This window comes from Aspergillus neoniger (assembly GCF_003184625.1).
Source record: "Aspergillus neoniger CBS 115656 unplaced genomic scaffold BO87scaffold_29, whole genome shotgun sequence".
NCBI classification, from domain to species: Eukaryota; Fungi; Ascomycota; class Eurotiomycetes; order Eurotiales; family Aspergillaceae; genus Aspergillus; species Aspergillus neoniger.
This window is the reverse complement of record NW_020291157.1, coordinates 354123-378716: the sequence shown is the minus strand read 5'-3', so window position 1 is coordinate 378716 and position 24594 is coordinate 354123. Positions and strand designations below refer to the sequence as shown.

The 24594-nt window shown below is 50.0% G+C and overlaps 10 protein-coding genes and 5 non-coding genes across 15 annotated transcripts; 7 read left to right on the top strand and 8 right to left on the bottom strand.

The window, feature by feature from the left end:
• The first annotated feature begins 39 nt into the window (after nucleotides 1-39).
• On the top strand, nucleotides 40-1223 carry BO87DRAFT_125971 (uncharacterized protein). Its single transcript, XM_025618013.1, has 2 exons — nucleotides 40-62; nucleotides 350-1223. The coding sequence occupies exon 2, from the start codon at nucleotides 523-525 to the stop codon at nucleotides 1030-1032; it is 510 nt and encodes a 169-aa protein (XP_025476934.1). The 5' UTR covers nucleotides 40-62; nucleotides 350-522; the 3' UTR covers nucleotides 1033-1223.
• A 1557-nt stretch (nucleotides 1224-2780) lies between these two features.
• BO87DRAFT_125974 (uncharacterized protein) lies at nucleotides 2781-3535 on the top strand. The gene is made up of 2 exons (XM_025618014.1): nucleotides 2781-3080; nucleotides 3134-3535. Exons 1-2 carry the CDS (start codon nucleotides 3015-3017, stop codon nucleotides 3491-3493), a joined length of 426 nt encoding a protein of 141 aa, XP_025476933.1. The 5' UTR covers nucleotides 2781-3014; the 3' UTR covers nucleotides 3494-3535.
• Nucleotides 3536-5065: 1530 nt separating this feature from the next.
• BO87DRAFT_428787 (uncharacterized protein) lies at nucleotides 5066-5565 on the top strand (the record flags this gene model as incomplete). Its single annotated transcript, XM_025627469.1, has 2 exons — nucleotides 5066-5264; nucleotides 5342-5565. 2 exons carry the CDS (start codon nucleotides 5066-5068, stop codon nucleotides 5563-5565), a joined length of 423 nt encoding a protein of 140 aa, XP_025476932.1.
• A 1832-nt stretch (nucleotides 5566-7397) lies between these two features.
• Nucleotides 7398-8492, top strand: BO87DRAFT_461515 (putative phosphoglycerate mutase family protein). The gene is made up of 3 exons (XM_025629092.1): nucleotides 7398-7647; nucleotides 7712-7934; nucleotides 8005-8492. Exons 1-3 carry the CDS (start codon nucleotides 7428-7430, stop codon nucleotides 8087-8089), a joined length of 528 nt encoding a protein of 175 aa, XP_025476931.1. The 5' UTR covers nucleotides 7398-7427; the 3' UTR covers nucleotides 8090-8492.
• Nucleotides 8493-9827: 1335 nt separating this feature from the next.
• On the top strand, nucleotides 9828-11706 carry BO87DRAFT_428785 (putative MFS peptide transporter; the record flags this gene model as incomplete). Its single annotated transcript, XM_025627468.1, has 3 exons — nucleotides 9828-10095; nucleotides 10153-10288; nucleotides 10341-11706. The coding sequence occupies 3 exons, from the start codon at nucleotides 9828-9830 to the stop codon at nucleotides 11704-11706; spliced, it is 1770 nt and encodes a 589-aa protein (XP_025476930.1).
• Nucleotides 11707-11901: 195 nt separating this feature from the next.
• Nucleotides 11902-13358, bottom strand: BO87DRAFT_125944 (ribokinase). Its single transcript, XM_025618012.1, has 2 exons — nucleotides 13232-13358; nucleotides 11902-13164 (listed from the first exon to the last, which is right to left on the bottom strand). The coding sequence occupies exon 2, from the start codon at nucleotides 13120-13122 to the stop codon at nucleotides 12097-12099; it is 1026 nt and encodes a 341-aa protein (XP_025476929.1). The 5' UTR covers nucleotides 13123-13164; nucleotides 13232-13358; the 3' UTR covers nucleotides 11902-12096.
• Nucleotides 13359-14114: 756 nt separating this feature from the next.
• Nucleotides 14115-16037, top strand: BO87DRAFT_418226 (TauD/TfdA dioxygenase family protein; the record flags this gene model as incomplete). The annotated part of the gene is made up of 5 exons (XM_025626871.1): nucleotides 14115-14943; nucleotides 15024-15344; nucleotides 15402-15451; nucleotides 15553-15610; nucleotides 15852-16037. Exons 1-5 carry the CDS (start codon nucleotides 14266-14268, stop codon nucleotides 16035-16037), a joined length of 1293 nt encoding a protein of 430 aa, XP_025476928.1. The 5' UTR covers nucleotides 14115-14265.
• Nucleotides 16038-16380: 343 nt separating this feature from the next.
• BO87DRAFT_418225 (uncharacterized protein) lies at nucleotides 16381-17041 on the top strand (the record flags this gene model as incomplete). Its single annotated transcript, XM_025626870.1, has 3 exons — nucleotides 16381-16589; nucleotides 16717-16839; nucleotides 16912-17041. The coding sequence occupies 3 exons, from the start codon at nucleotides 16381-16383 to the stop codon at nucleotides 17039-17041; spliced, it is 462 nt and encodes a 153-aa protein (XP_025476927.1).
• A 179-nt stretch (nucleotides 17042-17220) lies between these two features.
• Nucleotides 17221-18717, bottom strand: BO87DRAFT_365028 (uncharacterized protein; the record flags this gene model as incomplete). Its single annotated transcript, XM_025621780.1, has 7 exons — nucleotides 17221-17530; nucleotides 17588-17683; nucleotides 17759-18138; nucleotides 18210-18283; nucleotides 18361-18394; nucleotides 18457-18476; nucleotides 18540-18717. 7 exons carry the CDS (start codon nucleotides 18715-18717, stop codon nucleotides 17221-17223), a joined length of 1092 nt encoding a protein of 363 aa, XP_025476926.1.
• Nucleotides 18718-19154: 437 nt separating this feature from the next.
• Nucleotides 19155-21771, bottom strand: BO87DRAFT_379054 (OPT family oligopeptide transporter). The gene has a single exon (XM_025623939.1). It carries the CDS (start codon nucleotides 21712-21714, stop codon nucleotides 19315-19317), a length of 2400 nt encoding a protein of 799 aa, XP_025476925.1. The 5' UTR covers nucleotides 21715-21771; the 3' UTR covers nucleotides 19155-19314.
• A 713-nt stretch (nucleotides 21772-22484) lies between these two features.
• BO87DRAFT_t204 lies at nucleotides 22485-22574 on the bottom strand. The gene has a single exon. It is a non-coding gene; the product is annotated as a tRNA-Tyr (tRNA).
• A 330-nt stretch (nucleotides 22575-22904) lies between these two features.
• BO87DRAFT_t203 lies at nucleotides 22905-22992 on the bottom strand. The gene has a single exon. It is a non-coding gene; the product is annotated as a tRNA-Tyr (tRNA).
• A 589-nt stretch (nucleotides 22993-23581) lies between these two features.
• Nucleotides 23582-23668, bottom strand: BO87DRAFT_t202. Its single transcript has one exon. It is a non-coding gene; the product is annotated as a tRNA-Tyr (tRNA).
• Nucleotides 23669-23759: 91 nt separating this feature from the next.
• On the bottom strand, nucleotides 23760-23847 carry BO87DRAFT_t201. The gene has a single exon. It is a non-coding gene; the product is annotated as a tRNA-Tyr (tRNA).
• An 83-nt stretch (nucleotides 23848-23930) lies between these two features.
• Nucleotides 23931-24019, bottom strand: BO87DRAFT_t200. The gene has a single exon. It is a non-coding gene; the product is annotated as a tRNA-Tyr (tRNA).
• Between the last annotated feature and the right edge of the window lie 575 nt (nucleotides 24020-24594).

Genomic DNA, 24594 nt, shown 5'->3' with positions numbered 1-24594 from the left:
CCAACATGCCGACCTATCTATCTATCTGCCTATCTCATAATTAAACAGCGTACGAAGGAGTAGTAAGTAGTTAGTCTATCTGCTGATCTTTGTCTCAACCATCCGCGTCACCCGCGACCATCATTCATCTCCGACCGGGATGTTCACCCTTCTGGGCAGTCAGGCAGGAAGTCAAAAGTGAGGCAGTTTATTCCGCGTTGGAGGTGGTAGTGGTGTTTGTTTGTTGATTGATTGTTGGAGAACCAAACCATCCTCAGGCAGGCAACCTTCCTCCGAAACAAACAACACAAACTAACGTACTTACTCCAATTGCTGCTGGCTGAACTGCGCTAACCTCCTTTGGGACCAGCTCGGATCCGACGTGTGAACTTTGTCCCGCCCACCCGAAGTTATCAAACTTTCCCTTTTTGGTCTCCTCTTCCCCCTCCTCCTCCCCAAGACTCCGCAATTTGCGTACAATCTATCGCGACCACCTGCTTAATTGTCCTGTCTCTGCTCTCCCTCCCCCTCTGCCAGAGATACATGCCGTCGTGGAATCCATCACTATCCCCGTCTCTCTCTTCTCAGCATGAACTTCTTCTCGATGTCCGCATTTGCCCTGCGACCGCCCCGCCAAGTCGCGTCGTTTCCCCTCGAGCCTCAGGTTCCCCAGGTTCAGAGGGCGCCCTCTTCTGGCAAAGCTTAGCTCAGATCGGTCATTGCGTTGGGATGGCATCACTTCATTCTTCCGGGAAAACGTGCACCTCTACGCTATTGTCCGCGATTGTCGGTCGGAGCAGAAGAGGGACCATGCTGCTGCCTTTTCATCCCCGCTATTACCTAACAGTTATCCTTCTCTATGGACAGGCCCAGCTCACCTCCAATGCGGGGGCGCCATTTATTCATCCCCCGGATTCTCCTCGTGTGGAGATCTTTACGCCGGCAGTTCGTATCACGATCCTCTCTGGCCTTGGAACTCTCCCTATTGAGTCAATACGCCATACTCTGACGTCGGACGGATATCACGGAGGGCAGGGATGGGCACCGGCCTGAATACTGTTGGGAAGTGTGTGGAGCCGGTATTCGCTCTTCATTACATAAAAGAAATGCGCCTAGTCTGATGCAGGAGCTCCCGCTGCCTGCCCGGTGGTGGAAGAGTGTACCTCCGTGACGGCAGATGCGCTATTCATACCTCAGTCCATATGGAATTGTCGCTCTTCACGCACCATTACTCGTCTCTGCGTTTGGTTACATTGGCCTCGAACAAGCTTTGGCGGTGAAGGTTCCAGCCAACTTGTGGTAGTGACCCCAATTCTATGGCCCTGAGTTCGCTGCAATAGGTGAGTCCCTCCCGTCCCGGCGATCGCCTGATGGACGAGCATAGACCGGTTCTAGACTGTTGTCCAGTCTCTTCTGCCTTTTGCCATTGATCCCATGTCAGACGGGAAATTCACCGCGGACAGAATGCAGCATCTCCTCTGTCGCCATTATGCGGATCGTTTTCATCATTCTACCCTGGATCACCCGCACAGAACAAATGCCTCATCGGTAGGACCTCTCCACTCAGTGTTGTATCAATGTCCTCAAATCCATGGGACATCCGAGCCCGGAGATAAAACTCCGAGGGCGATCGTAATTTCCGATGCCTGCTACTTTGTACAACTTTGGCGGTGATTTCATCATCTGCAGGTAGCCCAATTGTCGAGGCGGCTAAGATCATGTTGACCCGGAAGGCAACCCGTTCCATAGGATGCTCTCACGGATCGTCAAACCTGCATCCTCGCAGGGTTGACGTATAGTCGGTTTAATCCTAGCCATTATCACACCCTACGGCTTCCATTCGGCAATTAGGAATGCCGCTCTGAAGCCTTTCGGTGGTCCGACGGAGCATAATGGAAGAAGAGTAGAGTGGACTGCAATTCAATAAGGAAGTTCTTTTTGTCGGACTTATCTGGTCGACTATTGAACATCAATACGAATATCCTTCCAGTTCAGACAGTCAGACCTCGTTGAATCGGCGTTCAGTCGAGACATTTACAATGTGCCAAAACAAGTATCAGACCTAGTAGAGGCTTTTCCCAGCTGCAAACGAGATCTCAGGATTCTCCATGAAGACAATCCTGAGTCGTATGCTGTGCAATTAGCTATCTTCATATTTTGCCACAAAGGATGAACCATCCGGGCTACATGGTAATTATGTGGGAGCAACCAGGTTCAGGCACGCTACACTTACCACAGTGGTGAAAGTCGGGCATTACTTAGATCTTCTTTCCTGTGAAGCACAATTATGGCTCGACTACGGCTCGACTATGGCGCGCGACGCATGCAGTAACTGTTGGATCGGAATGCAAGGGATGACACATTCAGATCGCGCCGCATGCAAATCCTACTCCACTACTTGACTACTTGCCCTGGATCGAAGTAATCTCATTGGCGACATCAGCCACATCCGCGGAGGCTCCGGGTGATGTCGAAAAAATAGTAAAAGGTACACACCTAGGTTCAGGTACATGGCTTCAGGCTTGCCATGGACTTTTTCAGTGGATTCGCGGATGGACCTGCCGGACAAGATTTCCTTCCTCTTTCCTTTAAGATACCCCAAACTCATCTCAACTCAGTCAAGTAAATCACAGTTTTGCAGAAGAGAAAAAGGAAAAGAAAATAGTAGGGAGTCAAGAAGACATGCCCGTTGGGATATTTCACACGCTGGTACCTCCGAACGCTAGTGGTAACACAGAACTCCATACCCGGGAGATCCCCCCGGATGTCGTCACCATCCTCCCAGAAACCTTCCCCCGAAAGGGAACTGATCTAATAGTACTGTTTCGCAGTATCTGGGCCATCATTCTCCGCAAATAATTCAAGTCGGGCCGGCTATGCTTCCAGGCGAGAGGCATGACTGCGGCTTGCTCTGAGTTGGAGGAGCTGGTGTATCAAGGGATGTCTGCAACAGCATCGCTCATTCACCTACTCTCACCTGATACGGCTCGATACTACAGACATTGTTGTCTGCGGGTGAGCCATTGCAGCAAAGAATGATCGAAATGTGGGCCACTCGAGTCAATCTTATAAGCGCGTACAGCCCATCGGAGTGCAGTAAGGTGTGTTCAGTCAACTCAAGCATGAGGCCTGGAACCAATCCTAACAATGTCAGATACCCGTTAGTGACACTTGTCGGATAGTAGAGCCGAACAATATAAGCACTCATTTGCCACTTGATGCTCAAGGAGAACTCCTGGTTGAAGGGCCAATCGTTGGTTTCAGATATGCAACAATCCTCGGCGCCCAAGAGATACATTTCCAGTATCACTGCCTCGCTGGCTCCGCTTCATATGCGGAGTTTTGGTCCACACGAGTATCTACCGCACAGGAGACATCATACGATATAATTTCTACGAATCTCTGCATTACGTGGTCCGTAAGTTTTCACGGATCATGTTACAAGGGCAGCGGATCGAGCACGCCGAGGTGGAATATCACGTTCGGCTATGATCTTCAAGCGCCGTCCAGGTAGCTGTTGATATGGCCAAGTTTGACGATGTTGATACCAGCACCCTCGTTGCCAATATTGGCACCATTGTCGCCCTGGATATGGGCCAGGTACAGCGCATGCAGTCAAGGCAGCCACCCACCAGCTTCGGCAAACATTCGAGTATACGAAAGCATCAGTAGGCGATGCGCAGACCAACCATCCTCTCCCGCCGTCTGTGCCTGGGATGGCGAATTTACTTACGAGCAACTTGATCAGCTCTCGTTAGGGTTCGCGCAAAAGATCCCTGCCCATGAAGTTTAGCTGGAGGACTTAATTTTGGTATGCCTGGAAAGGAGCTGCTGAATTCCGGTGGCTATCCTGGCAATCTCGAAAGCTGTGGCACGTTTAGTCCTTCTGGATGGCACCCATCCAGCTACTTGCAATTTATTGCAAAGCAATCTGCTACATCAATGAAAATTGCAAATGAAAGTACCCACTTCAAAGCAAGCAGCCTGTGCTCGACAGTATTGCAAATCGAAGATGACCACCTGTGGACTCGAAATGTTAACTCCTCGCTGGCTGAGACGGTTCATGTTGGTGGACAGCGCCGCGTACATTATTTTCACATTTTGCTCGATTGGAATACCCAATGGGGCTGTCGTTGAGCATGCTTCCCTTTCCGTTTCGTGAGACCCTCACTACTCGACTCCAGTCACGGCCGATATCGCCTGTTCTACATTTTGCCTCCCACGCCTTGGATGCGATAATAATCGATGTTATAGCCGCATTTCTGTCAGGTAATTATCTCTGCGTTTCCTTAGAGAACTGATATATGAGGCATCTGGCCTTGACTGCGAAGCTTGTGCGAGCCAATTGGATACTATTGACCCCGACTGTTGCCCGTCAGCACTCCTAGCGAGTTGTTGTACTACGAGACGTTAGTCCTTGGCGGGGAACCGTCGCCACAAGGGACACTGAAGTCTGGCATAATAAGGTTTGTCCCCTGAGCGCACATGGCCCAGCAGAGTGCACTCCAGTCATGAGTGTGATCAGGCCGTTAGACCCGACCTGGGATGCGCGGGAAATTGGCGTCCCAAACGTCAGTGCTGGGTGGCTTGTACGTCCGGATGACCAGGTGAAGTTGCACGGTCAGCGGTTGGTGCTGGGTTAATTTGGACATCATTTCAGCAATCTTTCGCCGGATCTAGCGCGGTCAGTGATCTCATACAGCCAGAAGAGAAGCTACAAATAGGTCCAATTTTAGCAGCATGTATCTTCTATCCCGGCCACGCTGATGAATCACCGCCCGATTCATGCATCTGGGAGCTTCCTTCGGATACTTTCCGAAGCAATGTTCATGAGGCTAGAACAGCTTAATATCAGAATCTTCCTTTATATATGGTGTCTTATATATTTCAGAGGCCCCCCGATTATCCCATGCTCGGTATGACGGCATCAGCATGCCTCGCCTGTTCGAGCATATCAGGGTACGGTTTAGAGAGCCGCGACGGTAGACTTTGCGGAATACTTGCACAGCCTCATCTACCATACCCTTCCGCTGGACTCTTCATATTCACCGTAGTCAAGACAGCTTGGGCCCTTTTCCTGGCGCACATGGCCGGTACTGATGACTTCGTCTTCGTGGAGCTTCCAGAAGCCGAAGCAGTTGTGGGAGCCTGTGTTAATTACGTGCCAGTCCGAGTGACTCTTCAAGCTGCCTGTACCGTGTCAAACCTCCTGCACGCATTTCACGAGCAACAGACCCGGAGCATGGCCTTCGAGACTATTGAACACGACGATCTGTTGGCGCAGTGTACTTCCTAGTCGGCAGACACAGTACCGGGTACCGGGATTTCACTACGTAAACATCCCTGATGTGTTTGCTAATAGCGGCCTGCCAGGGGCCCAGTCGAACCATAAAACATATATTCCGCTTGCCTTATTATCATCCCCGTGAGGCAGGTAGTCCCTTCTCAAAGGTGACTCTTGAGCTTAAGTTTGATGTTTCGGATCAGCTGTGGGATCAGAATCAGGCTGATCAGACTTTGCATCTGTTTAGTCAGACTGCAGTGCGCCTGCTGGAGAGCCCTCCGGTGCTGCCCTTGACTTTTTGAAGCAAAAGTTGCTTCGTTGTTCGAATCACCCGCCTCCTACCACGGTGTATGATAGTCAATTGGCCTGAGTAGATGTTCAACAGAGAATGTAATGTTTATTGTTTACGGCCAAATGTTCTCAATCAATTGACGTTGTAGAACAAGCAAATATCTGTTATTGCTACTGTAGATGCTATACTTGCTACTGCTACCAGACTGGCTACTGCTCTTAGCAATCATTATAACTACTAGCTGTCTAGTGGACAGCTCCAACCCCTTCAACGTATCTCTATTCTCCTATGAATCTCATGAACCCCAACATCGTCCTGGAACACCAAGTCATGATGTTCTTCCACCTAGAGATACCTCAAGGAAGAACTTTCACTAAGATATTAGTTATCCATGCGAGTTCGTTGGATCTCATTGTCACTTCCATCGGATTTTCGGAAGACGGGGATATATACGTGATTTTATCAGTTTACTGAATTCGTACTCAGATCCTGCAGGAGGGCCTGATTCGCAGACGGTCTGGCATTCGATCATCTCGGGTGTGCGTCATACCTTAGTCATTGAACAGAACAAACTTTACAGATTAACAGGCGTACGTTGTCCGGCAATGGAAGGTGTCGAGAAAGGCGGTCTGTGTGCTACTAACTTAACCATGTCTGTAAATAGATAGGTAGGTTGATTCGCATGCAGAACAGCCTTGCTGCTTCCACCCAATAGTCCGGGTCTGGTGGCGTTCCATAACTTACTTGTATAACATGGCACGTCCGCCACACGAAAGTCAATCCCACCGGGGTCAGCGAAATGCAAGAACGAGTTTTTAGTTTTGGAAAAAGAAAAAGCATCATCCTTGGCAAGGTTGTTCATCATCAAGGTATGACCAGACATTGTGGCGAAGCATATACTTTGAATTCTGATTGCTTACCGGGACAATTGCTCGCTCCGAATTGTTTTGTTGACTCAGACTGTTATTCACAGAAGCAGCTCTCATCCACTCAGCTGGTTTCAACCTTGTGCAACGTGCTACTAGGCTGTATCGCTGGCTATAATTGGAAACGGGGGATTTTTCATGGTACTTGTGGGTCATTGATTGGCCCACCTGGGGTCAGGATCAGTCGATCGGTCGCTGCGGGCCGGCTATCTCCGGGTCGATCGGTAGTCGATGGGTGTCATCTGCAATGATCAAAGGATCGCCCAGTACAACGTATGTATGGGGGATGGCATCTGTAGCGAGCGAGAGGCCTCCTCGAGACGGAGTCAAGAGATGGCTCCGCCAGCCGGGACGGGCGGTCCCATCCACGATCCACCCGTGCCAGGAAAAGTAACACTTTCACCGGTAGAGAGGCGCTGATGTCTTCACGCGACTATGACAACTCATCTGTATGGATAGTAAGGGCGCTACCCTTGCGGCCGCTTTGAACCAATAAAATGCACCATCCCAGCTTCTGAACTGTTGGAACAATTGGAGATGACAGCATATCTCCCACAAGAATGCTGGGGAGAGAAGGATCCGGAGTTGGGTGGCCACGGTTTTAGCGGGCGGGATCGACCGGCGAAGTGGCTCTGATGGATCAACAGTTCACAAGTCATTCAGGCCCATTGCCGGCAGGGCATTGTCCCACGTGCAAGGCTTGACTAGCATCCAATCCAATCATAATGTGCTAGTGGCATCGTGGCGAACCCCATTCGTAGCAGCGGGAGATGGTGATGTTTCTCGGGGGAAACCTTGTTGGCAAGGGAACTCGGAGATGATTCGTCTGGTGGGGGCTGTTTTGGCTGGTCTTGGATATCCACCGATATATAAGGGGCAGGACATCCGGACAGTGGGCGACTGTAATTTCTACCCTTTGCATAGTTGATAGCGATCAAGTTGTAAAATGTACAGCACGTTGTCCTTGTCTCTCGGCCTCCTGGCCACGGCAACGCTCGCTCTTGCCGAGCCGACCGTCTACCTAATTCGCCACGGCGAGAAGCCCAGCAACGGGAGCACCGGCCTCAATGCTGTGGGTTTTGAGCGGGCCGACTGCTTGAAGACTGTGTTCGGCCCGGATTCCAGCTATGACATTGGATACATCATTGCAGAACAACCCAAGTCAGGTACATCAATTTTGTGGTTGATTGTCGGATGTGGAATAGCCATCAGTACTTAACAGACTCACAGATGGAAAACGCGACCGCGCATACGAAACGGTTCTCCCTTTAGCTGAGGAACTGGGCCTCACTGTCGATACTTCCTGCTCAAAGAAGGACACCAAGTGTGTCAAGGACTTGGTGAAGGACTACACCGGCAGCGACAACATCTTGATCTGCTGGGAGCACAAGGAGTTGACCAAGATCGCTGAGAAGCTGGGTGACGACGATGCACCTACCTACCCAGATGACCGGTTAGTTTCTACCGAAGAACGTTGCAAAGGCGGTTTGTAGTCGACGTGTCTAACCAGTCATGCATCCCAGGTTCGATCTCATCTGGACTGACCCTTATCCTTATACCAACATCACGGACATCACGAGCGAGAACTGCCCGGGTCTGGATAGCTGAAGTAGTAGCCGAAAAATCAAACCAGGCTCTAGTTAGGGGACACTTGGCCTCGTGTCACGGTAACCGACGGCCGAATGCCCCTTTTGAGAAACGACGTAATGCAAAGTCATTCTGGATCTGTTCATGCGAGTGTGGCCTTAGAAGAATAGCTTTTGGGAATCTTGTGTTGGGTACCTGAATTCTAGCAGCTCGTCATTCATGACACGATATGACAAAGAAGTCCTGCACGGTCTGGACGCATCCTCATCAGCCATCAACAAGATTTTGTGACCGACTTTTGCCCGGTCGCAATTCACTCCCATCCCTTGGAAGTGCATGTAGGCCACTCGAGAAAGGCGAACTTCCGTGACTTCTCTTCTAGCAGGCCCACAATCTCGCCACGAACCTGTGGGCGAGCCTTGGTTCGTGTGTCTGATAAGCCTATAGAACGCCATGACGCCATGCCATGCGTGATATTGTTCCAAACGTAACCTGCCATATATAGATCCTGGCATCAGCGATCAGACCTCCACTAGATGTGAAGGAGGTAGGATACGAGCAAATGGGATGGAGCGGGAGGAATGCTTTGCCGTGGTGGCTGACTCCTGTTGACCTTCCCCACGCACCACAAACCCCTGCCAAGTTGAACAAAGACAGACTGGCCTGCCAATAGGCTGCCAGATAAGGCCAATTCAGTAACTTCCATATGGCGCTAAGCTTCCAGGTAACCTGTGGCCGCGGTCTTAGCTGGTGCTTGGGCGAACGGGAGGTGAACCCAAGCCCACCAACTCCTCAGCCAAGATGTTCTGATGAAGCTAGTATTGTGAGACTAACTTTGGCCGGGAAATCAACGTCCGATCCGCTGTTATGGCAGGTGAGCTTTGCTCTAAACTTCCTTGGACTTCAGGCTGCCTCTGGAACTGTGGTGGTTAACCCCGTAGTTGACTAGGGGCTGAGCACCTCAGCGAACAAAGTGAGTTTTCAACATCAAACTCATCCACCAAAAGCACCCCATCACGTCTAAAGTGAACAGTTGAATCTCTCAACACTCCGATCGGGAGATGCAAGTCATTGACATCCTGCACGTCGATAATTATGGGGTAGCCCTCCAGCCAACGGTCGGATATGATAAGGTCACCCGACAGGAACAAAAGGGGGAATGATCAAGATATGCGTCGAGCAGGGGAAGTGTCCAAGCAAATGGCATCACTACAGATTATCTTGACCCCATCCGCAGGCAGTGATATTAATATCGATACCTTGATCTGGTTGGTGGGCTCCGATGGCGCAAAGGACGGCCAAATCGTTATCATCGGACATTGATTTGAATCAGCGATGGTGAGTGGGACAGGCTAGGGCTGATAGACATCCCCTAAATCACGGATCCCTGCTAGTGGGAAACATGTCCTAAATGACCCAACTGATAGCAAAGACTCGCGCTACATTGCGCGATTTGCCTGTCTAGGCATTCGCCCCTGCAATGGCATCTTTGGGGGTATTTAGCCCATTGTTTGACCACCGCCGGAGATCCGTCCGACCTTGCTAGCAGCCATGCTATAAAGATCGGAAGCTGTGCAGTCAGTTTAACCGGCTAGGGGGTCGTCAGAGCTCAACAATTCTCAGTAAAGCTCCCCGGCGTCTCAACGCCCAATCAACGAAATATGGGTAAGTGTAGCCAGGTGTATGGCGCTGTACCCGGAACTGACAGCAGTGGGCGATTCTAGCTACCTCAACCGGCGAAACCCACGTCGCCGATGCCATGATTACCAGTGAAGCCACCAATGTATCCGTCCAAGTACAGAACAAGTCCGATCCTGAGAAGAATGTCTATGAGGTAGATGCTCAAGCGCTGGAGAACGAGGAGTACCCGCCGCCCACGGAGGAAGAGGTCAACAGCCTTCGCAAGGTCCCGGCCTATCTCCCCGTCATCGCATACTCCCTTTGCCTGGTAGAATTTGCCGAACGAGCATCTTACTACGGCGCTCAGACGGTCTTCTCCAACTTCATTGAGTTCCCTCTTCCTAAAGGTGCTCTTCAGACTCGGTAACCCCTGATTCTCATAATCGCTGACCGGCTTCTTGTAGGAGGAAACGGTGCGGGTGCACCTCCGCGAGGGACGCAAGAGACGGCTGGTGCTTTGGGAATGGGACTCCAGGCTAGTGACGGATTGGTCTTGCTATTCCAGTTCCTTGCCTATGTCATTCCGATCTTCGGTGGATGGTAAGCCAATCCCCAAACTGTATACACGTGCGTGACTCGCTCACAATGACAGGTGGGCCGACGTATACGTCGGTCGGTACTGGGCCATTTGTGTCGGTGTTGCCATCTGTGGTATTGCCCACATCATTCAGATCATCGGCGCAATTCCTTCAGTATTGCAAGCTGGCACGGCGCATGCAGCGCCCCCGTTCATCATCGGGCTTCTGATGTTGGCCCTTGGAGCCGGTATCTTTAAACCCAATATCGCACCCACAGTCCTGGACCAATACCGCCATCAAAAGCAATACACAAAGGTTTTGAAGACTGGGGAGAAGGTCATTGTGGATCCCGAGATGACGGCTACTCGAACGATGCTTATCTTCTACGGGGTAATCAACGTCGGAGCATTTTACATGCTGGCCACCACATATGCGGAGAAATATGTGGGTTACTGGCTGGCCTTCTTGCTGGCCGGGATCATCTATTTTATCTTGCCGGTGGTGCTGGCGGCCGCCTATAAGAAGACATACCGGACGCCGCCCAGTGGGAACTCGGATCTCGCCAAGGCAATCAAAATCACCGTAACTGCTTTGCGCCAAAACAAGTGGCAGGTCTGGCGCAAGAACTTCTTCGATGCGGCGAAACCGAGTGTCCTGGCAGCCAAGGGGATCCAGGTTGACTGGACCGACAAGCTGGTAGATGATGTGCGCCGAACTCTCGTGGCAACGGAGATCTTCTTCTATTTCCCCATCTATAACCTCAATGACGGCGGTATCGGGTCTGTCTCGACAAACCAGGGTGCGTCTATGACGACGAACGGTGCCCCCAACGACCTATTGAGCAACTTCAATGCCTTGACCATCATTGTCGCCGTGCCGATTGTCGATTACTTTATCTATCCACTGCTTTATCGGTACAATATTCCGTTTAAGCGAATCACTCGGATCACATTCGGCTTCATCCTGGCCGCACTCTCCGGTCTGTGCGGTGCCCTTGTCCAGTGGCGTGTATACAAAACCTCGCCCTGCGGCTACTATGCCTCTTCCTGTTCCGAAGTCAGCCCCATCAGCATCTGGTGGCAGCTGCCGAACACCATCTTGGGAGCCCTCTCGGAAATCTTCTGCAACGTGACGGCTTATGAACTGGCATATGCCCGGTCGCCTGCGAGTATGAGGGGTCTAGTCATGGCAATCTTCCTCTTCATGACTGCTTTGTCCAGTGCCCTGGGAGAAATCCTTCTGCCAGTCACTGAGGATCCCGACTTGATCTGGATTTGGGGTGCCCCTGCTGTTGCCCTCGCTCTGCAGACCATATTCTTCTGGTACCGATTCAGGTACCTGAACAACGATGAATTCATGACCGATGAAGCCAACTATGCAAACAGTGCAGAGGAGACCCCTATTCAGACCACTGAAGTGGAAAAGACGGTGGAGAACTAGATGTGCAGGGTCGGACCGAATCATTTACGGTCCCAATAACGGTAGCCATATTTTGAGTAGGCTATTTTATCAATACATGTATCACATTCATCTTGATGCAGGTTTCAGGCAAGCCGAGTCTATAAGTTTGATTTCGGTATTGTACCTATGGTCCCATCTGGGAGGATGTAAGGTGGAGGTATGATCTAAGTTGAGAGACGCTGCATAATTGCAAGTATGGATGCCGTGTCAGTCTTGGTAGCATATCGAGGGTATGAAAAGCTACGGTCGTGAATTCATGTCGAATATGAACTCAGATCAACGATCCGAAAGTCCGGCTTAGTAGGAACTTTGAGCGAATACTCTCCTGGCCGACGGGAGTAACCATTAAATGGTTCACTGCGCTATGCACTAGATCTCATAAGCGAACGGGATGCTCTGCATCGCACCTTTTCTCTGCACACACCCTGCGGCGGCCACGTTCGCCTTCCGAACGGCCGCTTCGATCTGGGCATCGAAGTCCGCCAGTGGAGCACCGGTGGCAACAAACTTGGCAAAGGCAGTAGCGAAGTAACCGACAAACGTGTCTCCGGCGGCAGTGGTGTCTACAACCTTCTCCACCGCGGCGCTGGGGGCAAAGCCCTGCTTGCCAGTGGCCGTTGAGTAATAGGCACCCTTGGCTCCGAGAGTAATTAGAACAATCTGGACCTGGGCATGTTTGTGGAATAGAGGTGCAAGTTCCTCGGGCTTCAAGTCTTGCTCCTGCTGGGCAGGGGTGAGATGCTCCTTGACCGCCTGGGTCATGAGGACAGCTTCAGTCTCATTCATGGCCAGCACACTCGTGCCGGCAAGAGCGGCCAGGGGAATCCCTTCTGTGAAGACTGGTGCAGGGTTGAAGACGAGGTGAGAAGCGTAGGAAGCGCTGTTAAAGTGCTTCATCAACTCCAAGGTAGTCGACCTCGGGATCTCGCCCTGCATCACGACAACGCCTTGTTCTAGATGGATATTCCGAGTGGTAGCGAGGACTGCATCTGCACTATCCATTCCCGAATAGTTAGCACCGGGGACGAACAAAATCCGATTCTCTCCTCCAGCTCCTTCATCCACAATGATTGTAGCAGAACCCGTTTGGCTGTCCGTCTTTTCCTGGATTCCCGTTGTGCTGACTCCGGAACCCTCCAATGTTGGGCGAAGGAGGGCCGAGTAGTAGGGATCACCTGCTCCGACCGCGCCAATCATATACACCGACGCATCTTGGTTATCTTTGGAAGCGAAAGAGGCGCGACCGCACGCGACCGCCTGGTTGGCACCTTTCCCTCCGGCGCTGATAGCGAGGGAGTTGGCTGTGAGGGTCTCGCCGGCATCGGGACAACGTGGAGTGTAGGTGACAAAGTCGATATTCAGGGAGCCAATCACGCAGATCTGGGGAGGTGCCATGGTGTTCGTTCCCGGGAGTTGCAAGAAGACGAGTCAGATATCCTAGTGACGGGTATGGTTGGAATCACCCATGCGGGGAAGAAGCACAGATGGGGACTCAAGGACTCACTAGTAACGCTGAATTAATGATGACAAGTCAATTGATAATAGTTCAAAAGGGAAGGAATGTCCCATGCAGCCGCTATGCAGAATCTTGCAGGAAATAACAGTCAATTATAACCTGCAGTGGAGTTTATCGGTGGGATGAGTGAAAGTAAGAAAGAGAGGGACCTCTTTTTGGCGGGGGGGAGATAAAGATTAGGTAAGTGCAATGGTCACATGATGATGACGTTGGAGAGGCCGAGGTATAGCCATAGCCCTTAAAACAACTAAACAATTTATCACTTTTTTCAAATGATGGTTTGTACTCTTGTGATGGTCATTTTGGCTCTGACAGTCATTCTGGCTTAAGTTCAATAAAAGTCAATATATCCCTAATAGATAAAGCGACTGTGACATAGTAAGTAGTGGCTGAGTACCAGAACTACTACTGTAAGTAAGGGTAGTACTAATTCGTGCGCGACACCACCAAATGTTCTGGTGACATGTCAAAAGAGAACGCAGTTTTGGTGGTTCTCGAAAGAAAACCCTCCAGTAAATATACCCGAAAGCTACTTCTGTTCAGCTCCGCCTATCCAGGTCCTTTGGACGAGAAGGTTCATGTCCTTCTGCTTGACCGTGATCCGCGGTCTGACGGATCCGATGTATCGCGCAAGGGATGACGGGAAGAGTCGCAGGAGCAAGCATGGATTATTGTCATTGTGCTGAAAATAAAGTCAAGAAGAAGCGTTCAATTTATGTAGAGTCCACGTGCCGTTTAATATATTCACATTCTATTGTTTACATTGAAAATTATTGCATTCTAATCTTCCGGCTACTACCCTCTCTCAGCTTTGCCCCATTTGGCATATCGTGTTCTGAGAAGGAAGTTCTTGGCTATCAAGCGTCATCACCACATATATAAATTTCTATCATGCTTAACTATTTGGGTCTCATACTTACAATAACCAAGCTCTGACCTACCTACACAAACACACTGTTGGATCCTGCTTTCACACGCTGCCACTTGTCGAGTGACACACACAACGCTCCCTTTGGCTAGCCATGGCAACCATGATTACTACGGCCACCACGGCCACTATGACCATTGGCACTCCACCCTTGGCCTTTCGCCGCCTTCATCCCACGTTTGGTGCCGACTGTGAGGGCGTGGACTTCTCGCAACCAGTCCCGGATGCCGTCATCGAAGAGCTTCGTGCCGCGATGGCCACATACGGCGTCTTGGTCTTCCGCGCCACCAAACTTGACGATGCGCGCCACTTTGCCTTTGCGCGTCAATTAGGTGAACCGATAGTGGATAACACGGTCGGGAAACCGGGGGTGCCAGATCGACTTGGTTCCAGAGGCAAGCTTATGGATGTTGGGAATGTGGACAGCAAGGGCCGGGTCTTATCGCCATCGTCTTGGCGGGCGCAGCTATTCCGGGGCACACGCCTCTTCCACGTAGACGGCTCCTTCACCCAACGCCGAGCAGGATATAGCCTCCTCCGAGCGCACAAACTGCCCCCAAAGGGAACCGGCGGCGCGACGGCATTTGCCGACACCAGGACTGCTTATGCGGATCTCGCTGAGGAGACAAAAGCCGAAATTCAAAATCATGTGCTATGGCATTCAATCATGCAGAGTCGATATCTAGGAGCCCCGGATAATTGGCTCATCAGGTTAGTGGTTGCCGTCTCCGACCTGGATGACCTGCGTCGTATCCCATATCTGATGGCGGTGGTATGTTCACACATGCTTCGAGAAAGCGGCTTCCTTAGTAAGACATCGTATTGTGCTAACCAAACTATTATCTTTTACAGGGTCTCATAGCCCGTGTATTGGGGATTTGGGTCGATATTGTGGACATCAGCCTGCTCCTGATGTTCTGTTTCGTTTTGGGGCGGATCTTGGTGCTGTGTTGGTTGCCCGCGGCTGCAAGAGCGCGTGGGCGTCATCAGCTTGCACAACTGCACAAGCCCAGCAATCGAATGAATCTGTATATGGGGTCACATGCATACCGGATAGACGGGAGGAGCAAGGCAGACAGCAAGCCCGTAATTGAGGCTTTGATGCGGCATGCCAGTCAGGACAAATATGTGCTCACCGTGGACTGGCAGAACGATGGAGACATGATTATGTGGGTATGTATACCATGTAGATCTGTCTGTAGAAGCCACAAGCAATGCTAACGTTATTAGGACAATACTTGCGTGATGCACCGATCATGTGGTGGCTCATATCAAGGACGGTATGTGCGTGATATGCGCAGGGCCACAATCTATGACTCCGCGTAGGCACTGAAGTGAACTTGTGCGAAGTTTGAAGAGGTGTTTATCACAAGAAATATAGCCAGAACGACGAATTGTGTAAATTTCAGGATACCATAACTTGTTTGCACCTTTCAGGGGTAAGAAGCAGACGCCTGATTTTAATTTTGTGAAGAAAGATGAAGGATGCCGGCCCCTGCACTAGTCCCTATTTAGCTAGCTTCAATTGAGTGTGGGTACCTGACCGTTAAGGTGTCATGTCAGGCACACAGGCATTGAGGATGATTCCAGACGATATCAATGGAATTTCAGTGATCTTTTCAAAGTGACAGTATCTCTCTCTTGTATACAGTATTTACTACTTCTCTTTATTGACTATAGTGTAGACACTGTACTGCCGCATCATCACGTCCTAGTTCCTCCACCTCCCTCATTCTACCCGAAACGTCATTTCAAGAAGCCCTGATGCAATCCCTTAAGTGGATCTGCAGGATGCCCATACGCCCTATCCCCTCACATTCAATGGCCGAGAATTCCGCCGAGCAGAAAGAGGGGAAGAAAGCTTGAGTAGCCTGCAGCAGAGGTACGTACCTGAATCATGCATCACTGCGGAGAATCACCTCTACTCGGAGCATTCTCCGTAGCGGACAATATCACGCCCGCCTATAGGAAGGGGAAGAATAGTCACTACTTCAAAGTGATTGATGAATCCCGACCAAGTAAATTCCATGTAGCGTAGTACTACTCTCTCCTTCACAGGAGATGAGGTACCCCGTAGGCAGCTTCATATTTAACATAGTATTATCCCCTCGCTGATCTTCCAACTTACAGTAACCTGTGTACTTAGAAGTACCCCCTCTCAAACCATCACCTTTCAAACCTATCTCATCACAGAGAACAACCATCCAAGATGATCTCCATCTTCACCCTCCTCCTAACTCTATCTCTAACTCTAACGGCAACCGCCCACCCCTCCGTCACCCACCAAAAACGCAGCGTGACATGCCTCAAAGTCGGCGCCACCGCAACAGCCACCTGGACCAACAGTGCCGATCAAACCTGCACGTATGTGGGCGTGGTAGGCAGTAACTATGGCGAGAATAGTGATGGTGATGGAGAGTATGTTGGTCCCTTTTTTTTTTCCCCTTCACTTCCAATTCACTTATCCCATATGTTTCTTCTCTGTCACTACATCACCACTAGTGAAAGAACTGAAAAGCTAACCTAAATACTGTTCAAACAACAGTTACTCCTGCAACGGACGCTGCGGATCAGGATGTAGCGGTATCGCACTGGGTAATGTCTACACCCAGGATTGCTTTTCACATGATATCTGCTCTTACTTCGAGGATGCGAGCGGAGGTGCTAGGTGAGTGGTTCTATCTACAAGAAATAATATAATAAGATTATGTGATTGAGATATGCTAATAGTGTGTACTAGTGACCCCAACTGCGGAGCAGCATACAAGGCCGCAGAGGATGATTACTTGCTGGGATTGATTGATGGGTGCTCGCAGACGAATCCCACTAATGCGGTGGTGAAGCCAACGGCGATTCCGGTTTGTACTTGATGCATTACTGTCAGGTCTTAGGAATAAAGAGAGGAGAATCGTTACAAGTGACTTGTCTTCATATCTAAACACAATATGGCTTCTGATATATGTACAGTCCATCTAATTACTAAATCGCACAAAGCATATATACTAGGTGCAAGTATAACATGCAAACATAAAACGTATTAACAGATGCACTACTTCCGCTCCCCAATCAGCTCTCTTGACTCATCACTAGTAGAACTCCCCTGTCGTGCACCCACCATACAGGCACAATGCGCTTCCATCGGTGGACTAAGCGCCTGTTCAATATCATCCTGCAACACGCTCAACCCCGGCTTGCGCCTATTACTCGACGGAGTAGAGTTAGAATTGGACGAGGCCGACGGTCGCGACTGACTGCTGTTGCTGCCCGAATCACCAATCCAGCAGGGCGCATGGAAGCGCAGGAACTGTTTCAGATAGGGAAGGCAGGGGCATATAATGATGAAGTTGGCTTCGATGATGCTGTAGATCGTGTCAATAAGATCCGTCCGGTATTGGTATAGTGTAGTCTGTACGCACATGAAGATGACGGCTAGAGCAATTTCGTATGATTGGTCATCGGACGTTACCAGCGGCATTAGAGTCACCAGCCGGATTATGCTGGTGATTATAGTTCTGTGATGTAGTGAGTTATAATTTGGTCAACCATGGAGGGGATATCATTGGATTGAAAGAAGAAAGATCACCTACAAGCAACCAATCCCAAACATACAGCCGACCCCGAGCTTCTGGATCAATGGAAGTTTCAGCTTGACTATGACTGGGATAGGGATAAGGATCAATATGATATCGCTAACGGTGTTGGTAATGGCCGTAGCGAGATAAAACCCGACGCGGTCAACGCAGTGGCCGGTAGTGATGGTCAAGTCCCAGTTTTTGGCGATGGGTTGGCAAGGAAAGATGAGACCCAAGGTGAGGGCGATCGTGTAGCCGGCAATGATGAAGGTAACGAGGAAAACGATGTTTCTCCAGATGCGAATCATGCGCAACAGGCGATAGTAGAGCATCAGCAGAGCGAATTTGGCCGCAGCTAGGGCAGGGACGTAGATGAGGGCGGCAGAAAGGAGAGTCTGGTTACTGGCTCAGCGACGACACCACAGCAGGCTAGAAGACGAGGAAGAAGCAACATCGAAGGACGGACTTTCACGTAGATTTCGAGAACCGCGGGAGACAGGTACTCGATATGGACTCCATAGCCTCCATAAGTGTAACCGTCTACATGGAGAGGGCGGTTAGTTTCTGTGTGCGCTGGAGTTCAGCAACTAAAACCAGACGAATCTGCATAAACATACAGAGAATGACAGATTGCGTGCCAATGGAAAAGATCTGTGATATCAGAGACATGTGAGTGCAAGGACTAAGACAAGGTCATCGCTGCTACACAATACCCAAGCGAGAATTAAGCAGACTGCAGGCTGTATTAGCCACCAACCACTCAAATCTTTACACTATATAAGCATAGAAAACGTACCATCATCCCACCAGAACTTCCGCATGATGTGGATCTTGGTGTATATTCGCATGACGAGTAAGACTATGCAGAGGGAAATCCAAATCCCGGCCAGGATCTGATTGGTGGTGCGTAACCATGGGTGCGACGAAGTCCCCCGGAGAGCGTCATCACCAGCAGCTCTTCCCAGCACGTCCATATTGAAGGGCCGACAAGCAGCGGCAGGTTTCCCCGAATAAGGGGCATTATTATTGTTATATCATGTCGATCCTAACGCAAATTGACAGATGGCGAGAACTGAAGCCCGGTCGCGTTTGAGTAACTGGAGAAGAGTCGACTATCCCTCGTTTCCTCCCGTCTTGGTGGCTGAGTGTCAGTAGAGTTTCAGCCACGGCATCATCATCCAGTATCTGCGGCAACGAGCATCGACCGATCGTGTCGGGAACCACCGCAGATGCTCGTCCATCTGCTCGATGCGATGGGAATCCTTCATATTCCGGGGTCTGTGCATCCTCGAGTAACTTTCAACCCTCGGGTAGTTAATATACGCCACCCGAATTCTGTGCCCAAGGGCAAGTACGTCGAACAAGTAGAAAGCCATTACCACGGACCAAAAACAAAGTGGGGATATCATTACTGCATTTCGTCTATCATAAGGTTCGGGAATCTGTCTAGAACGATTCCACAACCCCGTTCATGTACATATTAGATACAGAAAAGCCACCCTCGTCAGTTGAAGGTGGCCTGAACGCTAGAAGCCGCATAGAAGGGCCTTTTGTTAATGTAGATCATAGAATCAATCCAAGGCAAAGCACCGTTCCACCGAGTCAGAGTTGTTACCCCACCAGTTGGGCATGGAAATTTGCTTTCCCGAGCCAAAGAACAGGAAGATCAACAGCATATTCAGGTTGAAACCCGCATCGAAAGCAGCGGCCACCATGTAGCTGTAGCGTTTCCATACCTCAAACCGATACCGGTAGGCCCAGTACATGACAACATATCCGCCAATAATTGCCGATGTGTAACCCGTACTGATATTACCGTAGAAGACCGACAAACCGGAGAAGAAGATGCTAACGTTCCACAGATCAATGCGCAGCCAGCGCGGTAGAGTGCGATGCATAATGTACAGGATCGGGGGCAGCACCGCGCCTACCAGGAACGCCCAGGGTAGAGGCTTCATCTCCTGCTCCTTGAACAGTCGGCTGGGTCCGAGAACTGCATACTGGACACCCAGAGTATTCGAGGATTTCAAGGACTGACCAGACCATTGGTTCAGCGGATCTGTCTTCTTGCCCGACAGATAGTCACCTTTCGTGTTGAGGACCCATCGGATCACGGCGTAGTTCACGGGAATACCGAGGATAGTGCCAAAGATCTGAGAGAAAAAGACCGTGCGTGGCGGGATATGCATGTAGTGACCGATCTTCTGGTCTTGCAGCATATACTGCGCGCGGTACCAGGCATCGCCGGCAATCGATCCGTACGTAGACGGTCCGCAGGGGTGCCGATGGCTTTTTCCAGCAGGGGTTTCGACCATGTAGCCATACACCAACTCATTAAAGGACCCGACTGCCAGTTGATAGTTCGAAATGGCATACAGAAATCCAAACGGAACCACCAAAACGGCGGCACTCGCCAGTGCCACGAACAATGTCCAGATCGGAATCCACAGATAGCCACAGGCAATCGTCACGATCAGAGCGATAAAACCAGCCATGAAAAGTGCGACGTACCACCAGAGGGGGATCTCCTTGTAGGTTCGCTGGAGAACATTGAGACGATCGTGGTACTGGTGGTTAATGCTTTGTCCCTTCTCCTGCAACGCTTTCTGCCGCGACCGAATAACTTTCATCAGATTGTTTCGGATCTGGACGAAGCCAAAGGTTAAGATCCATGTGATTGCTGCTGTCACTTTCGCATAGTCGAAGAAGGTCGCCCAGAGGTTCTGAAGACCCATGTACATGTCACCATACTCCGCGTAGGCGGTCTCGTTCAGTTGATAGTCGGAGGTAACTACCTTGAGGGTAGGGTAGGTCGTTCCGTTCACTGTCAGCAGAGAATTAGACATAAGGCCGTGCTTGTAAGACCCAAGGTTTCCCCATTTCGCGGCTGGGAGTAAGACCCAACAATTGAAAACGAAGGCCAGGAACAAAACAACCTGCGTCCACCACGGGGTAAGAAGGATCGAAGAACCGTTCCAGTTGATGTTCGACCAGTCGAGGGACAAATTCAGCAGTCCCATACCTCCCAACCCAGATCCCAGGAAGTTGGCCACAGCGTTATGCGGTGCGACCCAGCACAAGAAGGCGAGGGAAGATGTGAACGGAAAGACGTATTCGGGCAAGAACTGCCATAGGGTCATTCCCAGGAAGCAGAGGAAGAAAACCTTCATCTGCCGCCGCGCGAGGGGGGATGAAACATCCTGTTTCCGGAACGTTTCAAACAACGTAGTCTGCATGAGGGCCTGTGGCCAGATGAAGTTGGGGTCATATAGCAGAAGCTGGCGGGCCAGTGCTGCGAAAGCATACCCAATCCAGACAATCGCAAACATGAAGAAAATAGCCACGGCAGGATTGACTCGCTCGCCGTAGTAGAGCTCTGCCATTGCGATCGGGGTATATCCCAAGTTGTAGGTAGCTCCGGATGCCGCCGTCAAGGTAACCAGAACGTGTTCCTTGATGCTCCACGGGCCCGGGTTGAGGCTAAAGGACCAACGGGTAAAGGGTACGCGGATCACCCAGGCTGGGAGGACCCGCGCCAGAAAGTGACCCGCATAGTGGCACGCGATCTGCACGAAGAAAACGGAGTATGGGGCTTCGGTGGTACGGAAGTGGCTCATCATGGACAAGAAGGCACCGGGTACGACGAATATCACACAGAGAACGAAGTATCGAAAGGTAATGGTGTACAGGGTTGGGTCATCAGTAAGACTGACCAACTGGCGCACCTCGAGGGGCAGCGCGGCGATCTCGGGGTCTTCTTCGGCTGCGGTTTCGACCACATTGGGCTCTTCGGTCTTCTGACTCTTCTCCAAATCATCCACGGGCTGTTCCTTCACGGACGCCGCTTTGGAGACGGAGACGGACGTCTGGTCCTCCCGGTAGCCCGTTGTGGTGGCGACGGGCGATACATCACCGGCATCAGAAGGCGCCGCATCATTTCGCTTCCGTCGAAAGATCGTGGATAGGCCCATGGTGAAGAGCCGGAGGCTGAGATCTAGCGCGCAGAGGCGGATGAGGTGAAAAGACGCATGCCCAAGCAGTTCGTTCCAATGCAGAGAGGGGTGAGGCAGCCCGCAGTTATAGAAACGTTTCCATGATCGAGTGACTCCTCGCCCTTCTCCGCATCAGGTAAGGGGGCGATGGCGCAATCGAGCAGCAGCACCGCAGCATTTTCACACACCCCAGCTGCCAAGTCGGTCGGCTTAACGCCGAATGGCTAGAAAGTGCGAATTGTGCAGGTGGCACGAGCTAGGGCTGACCATCGTGGTTGAGAAAATGAAAATGGGGGGAGGTCGCGCCCCAATGGGATGCTTAATCCGGTTAAGCTTAGATAAGAGAAATCGATGAGCAAGAATTCGCGTGGATAACAAAATCAAGTGAGATTTGACCGAGATGGGGCGATAATGGCTTGAGGCAACATATAACCAAGCAGGTTTATCACCCTCTGAATAATTAATGAAATTGGAAGTTTGAAGAAAGATAAGCTGAGAGAATACTAAGATTGAATTTGGATTATATAAAGAATGGTTCAAGAATAAAAACAAATCCTCGTCTAAAATTATCGACTGCTACTATGCGATAATAAAGAAACTGCTTTGATTAATCTATATTGGAGACTGAATGTCCACATAAAAAACATGCCTCGATACAGCTTCGTATTTGCAGACTAGGCGCGGGTTGAGACGACCTGTTCTTTGGGCTTTTGACCAGAAGAAGAAAAACAAAAACAGAAGCATTTGATTCCCCCGAACCAGAATCGAACTGGTGATTTTTCGGTTACAATGAAATTCCTATTACAGCCGAACGCCATAACCAACTAGACCATCGGGGGATCGTTGGACTGGCCGCTGAGACCTGGCCCTTATGTTTCAGCAGTGTGTAAATATACAAATTTTTTATCGGAAATATAGAGCAATTGCATTTCGTGGCTGGAAGTAGACCAGCGTAAAATCATACTGTACAATAGACTTTATGTATAGCTATGGCCACAAGGTTTTTCACCAACAGTCTAACGCACACACAACGAAATGGGTTACATTTTTGGTCATCTGACACTTAGAATGTACAAGTCACGCGCTCTAGAATTATAGTTTAGGTTTGAAGTAAAATTCGTACGGGCCAACGACGGCTCGGGAAAAAAAGGAAAAGGATATAAGAAGAGTCCCCCGAACCAGAATCGAACTGGTGATTTTTCGGTTACAATAACTTCCATTACAGCCGAACGCCATAACCAACTAGACCATCGGGGGTTCTTATTGTCATCAGTCAACAATTATGCATCTATCAGACAGGGTTATATTTTACTCCTCAGCCCGCTAGGTCGGCTGCGAGCCAGCAAGCCGGCAAGCCATTTTTTGGCTAATATAAAAGGTTAAATAAACCTGCTAAAATTCAACAAATAGGTATAAAAGAGAGGACTGGTTAGTTGACACTGGCTAACTAATTCCTGTGTTTTCATAACACCACGAGGCGATCAAGATGCTTCGTTGCAGTAGCTGAAGCTCGAAACAGCAGATTTCCGAAGTTTTGAATTACGGGCAACCGGATAGAATGGAGAGTCCATAGATATGGCCACCCGAATTGTCAAACACGAATGGAGGCCAGTCCTTGACGAGCAACGGGGGGTGAAAATAGCACTGAGCAATCGCCCCTTGATATCGGCAGTCATGCAGGTAATCGCATATACTACCAGCGCAAGTGGGATATCCGGTTCGATCTACGGCACACATGCTGAACCTTGGGCTTCACAGTGATTTGTGACCAATCAACAGCACTGTTCGCCTTTGCAGCACCCTACTAATAGTAAATGTGGATACACGTCAAGCAAAAACTTGGATATCCCCCGAACCAGAATCGAACTGGTGATTTTTCGGTAACAATGATGCCATTACAGCCGAACGCCATAACCAACTAGACCATCGGGGGCTTATTATAATTGTGTTGGCTGGCTTTTTGTTTATCGCGTGGTGAATGGTAGAGCTAAGTAGCTGTCATACCAGGGACAAAAAAGATTTGCTCCCCCGAACCAGAATCGAACTGGTGATTTTTCGGTTACAATAATATCCATTACAGCCGAACGCCATAACCAACTAGACCATCGGGGGCTTGTTGGTTTTATGTCCTTATGTTTTGTATTTATAAATGCCATGAAACACATGACTGGCAAGGCAAGAAAAAAGATCTCATATCCCCCGAACCAGAATCGAACTGGTGATTTTTCGGTTACAATAATTATCCATTACAGCCGAACGCCATAACCAACTAGACCATCGGGGGTTGTGATGACGAAGCAGCCAAAGTTTTGACTACATATTCTAAATTGTGTACCTACAGGAACTCGGTAGTGACTAGTTGTACTTCCAGTTCTAGACACAAAACTACGAAAGGGATATGCTGTGTTTCAAGGGCAGACTGAAAATATACTTGCCATAATTGTAACATGAATCTGCTTAAGCGGAATATGCCTATCGCTTTGTCTATCCGGTCAAAGGAGTGCTCGGTACTAGCATTACTGTCACCACAATCACTTGAATAATATATATATAAATACCACTCTACAACGTGGGAACGAATTGGAACGCTGTCTGTTATTGATGGGTATCGTTAGTACTCGATCACCTGGTCTACGTGGAATGTCTGCTATCTGCTGTAGTATATTCACGAATATCTCTAGCAGATCGAAATAATCCCACTTAGAGGAGCTACTCCAACACACCATGATACCCGTAGCCTGCAGTATTTTATCAGGTATAAATTATGTCTCTCACAGAGGTCCCAGTCCTCCTCTGTACGTACCATCGGCGACTGAATGATTTTGATTCCTCCAGTGTGTACCCTTCCAAAGCGTCCAT